This window comes from Zingiber officinale, chromosome 4B (genome assembly GCF_018446385.1).
Source record: "Zingiber officinale cultivar Zhangliang chromosome 4B, Zo_v1.1, whole genome shotgun sequence".
Lineage (NCBI taxonomy): Eukaryota > Viridiplantae > Streptophyta > Magnoliopsida > Zingiberales > Zingiberaceae > Zingiber > Zingiber officinale.
The window spans coordinates 99,199,612-99,210,750 of NC_055993.1; the positions used below are offsets into that span (position 1 = coordinate 99,199,612).

The 11,139-nt window shown below is 36.9% G+C and overlaps 1 protein-coding gene across 3 annotated transcripts; it reads right to left on the bottom strand.

Moving 5' to 3' along the window:
- Positions 1-60: 60 nt before the first annotated feature.
- On the bottom strand, positions 61-8,834 carry LOC121975672 (nucleolar MIF4G domain-containing protein 1-like). 3 transcript variants are annotated; one of them, XM_042527456.1, is made up of 14 exons: positions 8,617-8,834; positions 6,386-6,444; positions 6,208-6,287; positions 5,255-6,110; positions 5,088-5,155; positions 4,929-4,999; positions 3,812-3,911; positions 3,286-3,371; positions 2,775-2,857; positions 2,533-2,663; positions 2,349-2,450; positions 1,062-1,355; positions 818-940; positions 61-697 (listed from the first exon to the last, which is right to left on the bottom strand). In XM_042527456.1, the coding sequence occupies exons 2-14, from the start codon at positions 6,387-6,389 to the stop codon at positions 308-310; spliced, it is 2,388 nt and encodes a 795-aa protein (XP_042383390.1). In that variant the 5' UTR covers positions 6,390-6,444; positions 8,617-8,834; the 3' UTR covers positions 61-307. The 3 variants fall into 3 exon arrangements, with proteins under 3 accessions (XP_042383390.1, XP_042383389.1, XP_042383391.1); XM_042527455.1 differs by lacking the exon at positions 8,617-8,834 and adding an exon at positions 6,542-6,846; XM_042527457.1 differs by lacking the exon at positions 8,617-8,834 and adding an exon at positions 6,518-6,846.
- Positions 8,835-11,139: the final 2,305 nt, after the last annotated feature.

Genomic DNA, 11,139 nt, shown 5'->3' on the forward strand with positions numbered 1-11,139 from the left:
GTACATCAAATAAGTGATTGCACCTTGAAATTGTTTGTGTTTTTTAAAGAAAACTATCAATTTAAAATCGTTAAAATCTTCTCTGTAATGAGAGAGTTTCCAATTCTTATCATTTCTTTGTCCAACTAGTAAGGCAATCTCTAACCAGAAACACGATTGCTTTACTTACAAAGTAACACAGTGCACTCCAGTAACATGACGCAGTATAAGAATTAGTGCCAGTCGAATCATCCGAATCGCACATAATCTACCTCTTCAACGAAAATAAGTATTACAAAACTTGTTTGGGACCGAAAGTTGAGTGGCCCTACATAAGCACACCAGCTGCATTACTGAGAGCTTTCTTCGCGATCTTGAACTTGGCGGCAAGAGCTTGTTGATTGTTTGCCGCAACCACATACTGCTTGATGAAGAAGATGAGGCTGTTCCTCAGCATCTCTAACTCAGAGATGCCAGCGATGCGGGTGAAGATGTTCCATACTTCTGCATCGCTGTAGTTGAAAACCAACTCGAAGAGCATCCTGAAATGCATAACCCTCTTGGGAGTGAGCTTGCTGGGGCTCGCCAGATCAACCGCCTTTAAAGCAGAGAGGGAGAGGGAGAAGTTGCATAACATCTCGGCGGCGAATCTTGCGAGGTTCATTGCGCGGTTCAGCTCCATGGATTCGAGTTCCTTGAAATGATCCCACAAGCAGTACTGTCGATACAAAGAAGAACAAAATGAAGGTTACAAAACCATGGGAAAGCAAGAAGCAAAAAGTAAAAAAGATGAAACAAAAAATAAAATAAAATTTTAGAGATGATAATATATATGTACCTGCAAGCTGAATTTGTTATTTTTGTCATAGTTACATAACTTGGAAGCTAAGACCGTATAGTACTTGTTAAACACCTTCTCTTGCAAACAGCAATCAACAAGGACCCTCATAATCTCCCTGTCCTGAGGATTATAATCGACAAAAAGGAAATTTAATGAAGGTGAAAACCTGTAATTTGGGTAATTATTAAGAAACGTATAAGGCTGGGAAAAAAATAGACGAGATTCTGAGAATACCACAAACCTGTTTTCCTGTTAGATCAAGTCTCAGAAGCTTTTCAAAAGCATCAAGGTAGTCTTCGCTGCTCATAATGATGCAAAAGATAGCTCTACGAATGTCGGTGTTCATTCGCTGTGCAGCAGCAAGCTGCATTAGCTTTTGTGCATCTACAACCTCCTTGTTTATTGTGGCGGCCACATCCTCGAAATCGTTAGTATTCAAGATACCATCCCCAGAAATCCACCATTGGCCTTTCTTTTCAGGATCTAGCAACTTGCTCCACTTGATCCCTCGGAGAAGTATATCGTCCACTCTTAGCTGTAGAATATTGAACCCAACGCCTGAGCAAATGTTACCCACAATAGTAGAAGGCAAAAGCAAAGATGCAGAAATAATCTACTCTAGGTTTGACCACAGCCTAAACAAAGATTGTGCGGAGCAAACCTTCATGTATGAATGATATTCCGCTTCTCTTGAATATGATAAATATGACTGAATGATCATTTATACCAAAAATTCAGCCTGTTAAGAATTGAACTCGTTGATGTGTTTATATTCTTAATGCCCTGTTCCCATGTGGGTAGTTGAACTGGACTGATTTAAACTACAGTTGAATGCACTACAATCTTAAAATCCTAAAAAGAAAAACACGATCACAATGCAAAAGTACAAAAGCTCACTCGCATCTTATAGACTCAAAAGAATTAGGCAGTCCCAACTATTTGGGGTCTGCAACATGCTGACATGAATCCACCATTGATCTCCATGTTTGCTATATCAATGGCAATATCCATATCTTTCAAAACACCTTTGATTATAATTGCTTTGTTGTGATTTTTCTACCCTCACAATCTTCGATTCCAATTGAATGTCTAAAAAACAAAAGGACAGTCCGGTGCACGAAACTTCCACCATGCGGGGTCCCGGAGAAGGATCCATTGTACGCAGTCTTACCCCGCTTTTTGCAAGAGGCTGTTTCCACTTTCCAGGATTCGAACCCGTGACCTTTTGGTCACATAACAATAACTTTACCGTTGCGTCAAGGCTCCCCTTCAATTGAATGTCTATACATCTTTATTGTTAGAAACCTAGTTTAACACAACATGTGCAGAGCATAACTGCTTGTGCATCGACTACTTTGACAGGACTTAAATTATAACTGGAAACTTTGACTTTTTGGTTACTTTAGACAAACACAAGGACATAACCTGACAAGTCTTGGCATGGATAAAGGTTTGGATGTTTGATCACAGACTCATCACAAACTTTGCACAAAAAATCATGAAATAAATTGAAGCTACAGGACAATACCTTCTGTAGCCATTTTCTAATCCGTGTATGATACGCAGGGACTTCTTTCACTCTCATCTTGTTGTTCTTTATATTACATATCTTCTCGAGCATGAAGTCCATCTGCAAATGAAGAACAAAAAAAGTAAGATAGTGTACAGATTGGTATATAGATGGTAAAAGGAGCACATTGACAAGAATTTACTCTACTAATACTTCGCTTCTCTTCTTGACTATCATCAGATAGAGATCTAAATTCAGTTACTTTCTTCTGAATATTAAAAATGAAATCCTTCATAGCAACGGGATCATCACCCCTGAGCTTCATTCCACAATCTGCTCAATCATCATATCAGCATATACCATCATATAAATATGCAGAACCAATATAGAGTCTTGTTAGGAAATTAATGAAAAGTGTTGAACATGGATTAGGAAAGAACATACTATCAAGAATTGTATCAATGGCGGACATATCCAACTCTATCAACCGGTTGCTCAGCACTGAAAGCAAGTCGTATATGAGATCGCTGTGAATTGGATTAGAGGAATTTATTATAAATGCCAAGAAAATATTTTGCTTGAATTCACATAAAAGCAACAGGATATAGTGGGATTTTCTATGTGTAGGATATGCTCCAAAATTGGAGTTGATTAAACACAAAGTGAACAACGGAAAAGAAACAACAAAAACAATGAGAAAAACAAAACTTCTCACCAACAATAATGTATAACTAGCTTAGTATCAAGTAATATTCTTTAACTTTCTATTTACCAATGCAATTTGTAACTAACAGCGACATTAAAAATCTCGAGTATTGTAAAACATAGGTGGAATTAACCAACAAATTTCCACCAAAAGAAACTTATTTGTAAAGACAATTAAAAAAAATGGCATTTCCAGCATAAAAAATGATGAATTCTTATCAATTTATGTCCATTATTTCAGTCCACAAACCTGGAACAGACACCAAAAATGCACATGTTGCAAAGAATCTTGGAAAAATTCTTCAAAAACATTGCATTCTCCTTTGAATACTCATCCTAAAATGAAAATAAAATAGTTAAGTACAATATTGAAGCAACAAGCCTAACAAAGGAAATGGCATAAGTTATCCGAAAAAAATGTTAAACTAATTCATTCAAGGCACTAAAGATAAAGAAGAGTGACATTTCCACAATGATCAGTGTAATTATTTATCAATGTAGTCTAGAACAGTGGTAAGAACACCTACAAGCATTTAGTCGTGAGTAATTGATTGGTTTTTTATTCTACTAGCATTGTCTGTGTAAAAGCTGTTTTCATTAACATCAGTTCCATTTAAATTCCTTGTAAATTCTAATTTAATATGCCCTATCTTAGACAAATAATCCTACTGATTCAACCTGTACAATATAAAATCTATAGATCTTCTCTCTTAACCTTTGCTGCTCCCATTTTATAATTATCATAATGATCAAGTAGCTCTGATTGTTCATCATACCTCAAATGATTCAGCGAGGGAAGAAATTAGCTTTGCGCTGAAGTCGATACCGACCATGCAAGCCATGCCAGCAACAAAGGCTGCAAAAGCAGCAGAAAAGCTGAAAAAGAACAGGCAAACAGAATTAGGACCTTACTGAAAAGTTTTTTACAATTTGATGTAAGATCCAAGATACAAGGAAAAAAGAAACATAATGATGAACTCTAACCCGGTGGCATGATTTTCAACAAAAATCAACTTTCCAGGAAAAAACAGAGAAAGAAGAGTAATGTTCTTTCTTATGCCAATTTAGGATGTTAATAAAATTCAGAAGCAACTAAACAAAGAGAAAATAGATGAAATAAATAAAGAAGTAAAGAAACAGAAAATAAAAACAACCACAACTGTAGATAATCAATTTGTCCTCTAAATGCAAGAGACTAAATTGTTTTAGTCAAAACTGTTTGCACATCTACATAGTGCATCCATATCTTATAAGTGAATAAGGATATACATATATGGCAACCCTCAATACCAAGGAAATATCAACAACAATTAATGAATGATGATCAGGGTTGCTTCATTCATATTGTTGTAGATGGCAGAAATCTTGCAACAACAACAACAAAGGGCATCCTAAGTCATTTGAGGACCACTAATGTCCATTTATGAGCCATGGCATAATTAAAAAATTAATCAATATCTAGAATTTAACTTAGTTATCATAATTGGACCTCTGCTCATATTCACTAAAATGCTAGGATGCAGATGTGTACACCAAGGTGTTTCCTTAAGAAAATAACAAAGATAGGAGTTGATTTGGGTTCTTTATTAACTGGCACTATTCTTATAGTTTGATATTCAAAACAACATAACATTTTCATGCACCAATATATGTCATTTTGATTATTTTCTGAAGAACAAATGATAACCACTACAGGAACTGATAACCAAGAGAAAAATTGTGAACGTGACTCTAAGATGGACTGAGTTTGCAGAATCAAATACAATGTTCAATTCTATCCTTCTAGGTCCTACATACATCAGTGAAGTTAAATTGTTTCACACTAACATAACAAACATCTTAATACATGATATGACTATACTTGCATAAACAAAAACAAGAAAGGAGATAAACCTTTCATTCTTGGTAGATGCTTCCAGAAATGCTTGAGAAACTATTTGACAGCCATCACTGCGAGTGAGAGACTGCGAAAGGTGTGGTCTCTAGTAAATTGCAAACATAAACATGTTCACAAATATGAAACAAAAAATTGTTCATGGTGTAGGGTAGTACTTTATAAATTGTAGCCACTTCTTTTGTAATTGACTCTACATTGGATTCATTAAGCTGGTTCAGAAGTCCTGAAATAAACAAGATATCAAGCAAAACTATTGTCATTATTAAACATAACCTCACATAGAACTGCAGTCAGATTTTCAGTAACTAACAAAAGTTCATACTTTTAACTCTTCGACGAACCTCAAGGAGCTCATCAAACTCAATACCCAAACGAGCCCGCACCTGAGGAGGCATGTATTTCATACTTGAAGCTGCAGCAGGTTCAACTGTATGAGGTTCTTTTGTGGATAACGTATCAAGCTCCTCAGCATTAGAAATCTTTCCTTCAGTTGGTTCCTCCTCCAGATGCTCCTCTGAAGTGGTAGACAAACTCTTCATCTTGCGCCTCTTTTGACCACCATCTGAATTAATGGTATCAACCTTCTCGTGCCTCCCACCCTCAGTTGTAGTTATTTCATTATCTAATTGCTCTGTTGAAGCATCAGATAAGTTCTTCCGCTTCTTATGCTTCTTCCGACCCCCATCTGCATTCATGGTATCAACCTTTTCAAGAGTCTCACTATGAGTGTCATAAACTTCATGATTGAATGATTCCTTTGAAGCATTAGATGACTTGTTCTTCTTGTGCTTTTTCTTTGTTAGCAATTCACTCTCCTCTATCTTCCCACTGTCCGCATTGATGTCATCTTCTCCAACAATGTCATCATCTGACTCCAATGAGCTCCCACCTAATAGAAAGTTTATACCATCATCAGGGCCTCTCAATTTTCCCTCTTTCACTTTGAGCTTCTTTGCAAGTTTCTTCTCCAACCCCAGATCCTCCTCACCAGCTAATACATTCATTCCCATGTCCAATTCAAGGAACTCCTGGAACTTAGACTTGGATTTGCCCTTAACCAAAAAATCAGGCTTCTTCAAAGAGTCCGACTTCTTTTCCTTAATCTTCATCTTGGCCAGTTCCGAATTCTGTTTTGAATCTGTTAGGGCATTCTTCTTGTTCTGATCCTTCTTACCCCTCTAAACACGAACACATAAAGGAACATATATATCAGAGGGATTACCAAATAGAAAAAAGAAAACAAAGGAAATATGTTAGCGAAAAAGGATAAATAACCTGATGCTCAATCCAGGAAATGTGTCGGCTCTGTCGCTTCGCCAATCGGGCTTCTTTCCTCTTCTCACGCCGAGATTTATCTGCAATGTGAAACAGACGCGAAACGATGTTAAAAAAGAGCTTTTGTGAGCGAATCATGCAGAAAAACAATCAATAAGGTCCAATGATTATCATATACCCATTGTAGATTTTCTTCCGCTATTCTTCCAAGATGAATACGTAGAGCTGACCACAAACCTACGAAATAATAAACTTATGCACGTAAGAGAAAGATAGATTCCGGCTTTAGTATCAAGCTATCTTCTCAAACCTAATAGCAGATGCAATCAGAAACCTCTTTTACTTCAATCGTGAAACTAGGGATCGGCCTCGATTTGAGACCTTGCCGTTGTCGTCACCACAAAAAACCAGAAGACGGAAGAACTTTGCTGCTCCAAGATGACAGTAACAAAAAATACCAACGTGGGAGTTCTCTGTCTTCCAAGCGAATCAGTAGAACGCAGCAGACGGCCACCGAAGGCTTTATCCGGGCGCTAGAACGACGAGGAGAGAAGAACAGAGCGATCGAGAAGGGGAGATGGTGAAAGGCTGCGCCGCTCTCGGGAAATAAGAGGCTACTGCCATGGAACCATTAAACCAACCCGCTTGCGAAGGAACTGGGCTCGGTTCGATTCCAAGGAATAGAATTAAGGGGTCAGCGACCAACTCGGTTCAGAAGAACGTTCGGTCGAAAACAAGAAACAATCATCACAATGCCCTAAAATCTAAAATATTAATATTAAAAACACTATTTAAAATTTTAAGAATTTCAAACTATTAATATAAGTTTATATGTCAATTAAAAGAGTCATTTACATATCAATTAAAAAGACTAAAATGTTCTAAATTTTTTATTTTAAAAAATATCTAAAACTTTAAAAATTATCAAATGTATATTCTTTAAAACCTTAATATATTATTTAATCCTAAGTTTAGTCTCCTAATTTTTTAGGGAGCAGATCTCCTGGTCCGCAATTTGTGGACCAGGGGATGGTCCACTACATGTGGACCTTTGATTTAAATGAACCCCATTTATTTAAAGATGGGGTCTATTCAAATCAAAGGTCCAGATCAGTGGACCATCTCCTGGTCTGCAATTTGCGGATCAGGAGATCCCTGCTCAATTTTTTATCCTAATTATCTTTCATTCATATAATCTTGTATTTATTGTTCATTTATGGTGGAAAAGAGAAAATGAAATAGAAGAAGATTATAGTTTTAAAAATTATTGTTTGTTTATCTAGCTAAAATGAAAAATAAAGAAGACTCTTTATCTACCATCAGTGGGAAGCTAGCCATGAGTGAGCTGGGAGCCTGGGATAGGGACAAAGTTCAATTAGTTGTGATTTTTTTAATTTATCTTTCCACCTAACTTATAATTTAAGTCAGACGGTTAAAAATTATCAACGATAAACGGAAAACTACTCATTTATCGATGTCATATAGTCCATCCAATTTGTTAGTGGTTTTCGACAACCTAATTCAATTCAAACTATAATCTAAATAGAAACGTAAACAAAAAGATCACAATTAAGGTTAATCAAATTATGATCATGATTATAAATTACGGAAAAGATCAAGAAAAAATTAAGGATTACGGACTACAGGATTAAAAAAATAACAGGATTAAAAAAATAAGAGAGATGAATAAGCTAATTAATGTGGTCAGAATTTTTTAAATATTTAAAATAATTATAAAAATATATAAAACATTTTATAATATTTAAAATTAATAAATATATACATAAAATTAGTACACCATACAATATAAATAGTAAAAGTATACCAAATAACTCATAATTTTATATCCATATCACTGCTACTTTTTCTGAAGGATTCGAACTCAAAATTGATAGCATCGTCTCTCCTTCGTAATCAAGTTCTCTTCTATCCTGTGTCATAGTTATTTCACTATCAAGTAGTATATCAACTGTTTTTTTCCTTTTCTTTTCTTCTCTTGTTTTTTATGAAAATTAATCGACCTGAGCGGCTCTAGGCGGCCATGCCTTTGCAAAAGGCGGGAGGCCACCCACCACCTAAGCGGCGCCTTTTAGAACCCGGTGATCAAGCAATAGAGGTAAATGACGTAAATAGGACTATGCAATTAATTTTTCTTCAACGAGACGTAGTATAAACCCTAAAGAATTTACCTCTAATGTTCCCCTAATAAAAATCTAATTGATTCTCAATGAAATTATTATTTATTTATTATCACCAAGATGATTTTTAGCAATAGTCGAGCTTATGAAATATAACTTTAATCACTTCGTAATCAAGCAATCTAAATCATTTTTCCCCTTTTTTATATTAATTATGATACATGTTTAATCATGCACAAGATAATCAAAAGATTAAGCAAGAAAACTCCACCTAAATCGAAGGGTTTTGCTGTGATTGTCGACGGAGCGACGACAGCGACGATCTCAACTGCAACCAGCGGCGTCGGCAGTGGGAGGCAGTTGCGCTGGAAGCGGCAGCAGCGGCAGAGGCGACGGCAGTGGGAGCAGCGGAAGTGGCGCCGGCGTGAAACGGCGCCGGCAGCAACACTGGAGACGGCAGCGTGAGGAGAAACGACGGCGGATTTTAGGGATTTTTTTCTCAAAGTTTGGCCGTGCCCGTTTTAATCGCGCTTTTTTGAAAACATCCACTATGCTTAACATATTACAACTACATGCTTCCAAAATTTTAGCAAAAAACAAAAAAGTAAAATATCCTAAAATTTAATTTTTTAAAAAATAAATTTTTAAAAATTAGAATATATATATATATATATATATATATATATATATATATATATTCTCTTCGAAATCTTATCAAATTATTTAATATTAAACTTAGTCATCTATTTTTTTTTATCCTAATTATCAACTAATCTCGTCCGAAAACTAAGTAGATAAATAACTAATGATGTGGTTGGAATAGGATTGAGGAACCATAATCCGGAGGGGGAGGAGGGCAATGAGTTATCTTCTAGGTTGACTGAGTCGTTGGATCCTAAAAAAGACCAAGAAGAGGAGACCGATGTGTCAAAAAGTCTCTCGTCAACAATGGTGCCTATAAGGCTGTTAGAAGACAGGAAACTATAGATGGAGTGTTAGACGGAGACCAGACTGCCCCGGTCTTCCACTCCAATGCTCAAGTCAGTATTTGACAAAGTATATAAAACAGATAAACAATACTGTAATTGTAAGTTTTGATGTGATTAAACCAAGTCAAATTAGGTTCTGTTGTGTTTTGATGTTGTGTGTCTAAGTGTGCAGGAATTAGGAGCACAGAAAGTCGAGCGAAAGACGTAGCTAGTAAGAAGGACAACATGGGAGAGAGTCGATGGGCTCGGTGCATCCAAGGGACAAGATACTGCGGAAGAGTACGCTGGAGGACGAGAAGGAGGCGTGCGGCGTTTCCGAGGGACAAAAAGTCAAAGCGGAAGGTTGCTCGAGAAGGCCGAAAGATGGGTTCGGGTGAGTCCTATTTCGGATGGCCGAAATCACCCAAGTGAACGGAACCGGAGTGGAAGACTCAAACCTAAGCAAGCAGAACTGGAGCGGAAGACCAGGACCAAAAACTCAACAAGATGCTGACTTTTTAGTTCCTAGCGCCCGGAACCCCTCTAGGCGGTTGGAGTTGAAAACTTAGCCAAACGCGATGTGGCGCGAGCCGTCACGATAGGGATAAAATTTTATCCCCCTCCAGGCACCTAGAACTCTTCCAAGCGCTCCGATCAAGGCTATAAATATAGCCATGATCCTAGTAGTCTAGAATCACTTGTATACGAGTTTCTTTAAGTGTTTTACTACTTTGTGTGCTTCCAACGCTTGTAAGAGGTTTCTTTGCGTACAACGAAAGGAGAATTTGAGTATTGCTTCAAAGTCTTAGATTAACAATCTTCCCAGTTATAACCAAGTAAAAATCGATAGTCTCTTTCTTTTTATTAGTTTATCAATTCTTTTTATACAAGTGTCTTATTATTTCAAAAGATTGAGAAAGATTTTGTTTTCTTTTTGAAGGGTAATTCACCCCTTCTTGTCGGTCACACGGATCCTAATAAGTGGTATCAGAGCCAGACCCGCTTCAAAAGGACTAATAATCATCTGAAGTAAAAGAAATGGTCGGATCTAGCATCTACCCACCAAAATTTGAGGGAGATTTCGCAACGTGGAAAAAACTCATGGAGGTATTCTTCAAAACTGACTTCGAAATTCTCTTAATTATAAAATATGATTTTGTACCACCTATGGATCAACACAGAGCCGAGAAAGAAGAGTACACATAGATGAAGAAGGAGCAAGCTGACTTCGTAGCTAATGGAAGAATATAGTTCCATCTACTCAGCATTTTTCCACCCCAGAAGGTTAGTCGGATCGGAAGCTACGACTCCGCCAAAGATCTTTAGGAGAAATTCCTGGAGCTCCACGAAGGTACTGCGGAAGCTGAACTGACAAATCAGGACATCCTTTGAAGTCAACTGACGAACCTCCGAATGAACAAAGGAGAGAAGGTAGCTCAACTCCATGCAAGAATCAAAAGCATGATCACCCAGCTCAACAACCTCAAAGAAAAGGTAATAAATCGTAACTCCTTAAGGTACGCACTTAACTCTTTTCAGAGAACTCAAGAGTGGTTAGCTTTAGTAGATGCTTACTACATCTCTAATTAGGACCTTGAGGTATGCACTCTTGAAAGCTTATTTTCAACTTTTGAACTTCACAAGTCTCGCTGTATAGATTCTCAAGAGATAGAAAAATCAAATAATATTGCTCTAAAAGCCAAGAAGGATGAATCAGACGCCGACAACTCCTTCGACGATGATGAGACAGCATATACATGGTAAGGAAATTCAAGAAATTTTTTAAAACTAATAAGCTTAATCAAGTGCAGGCAAAGAAAAGAAGA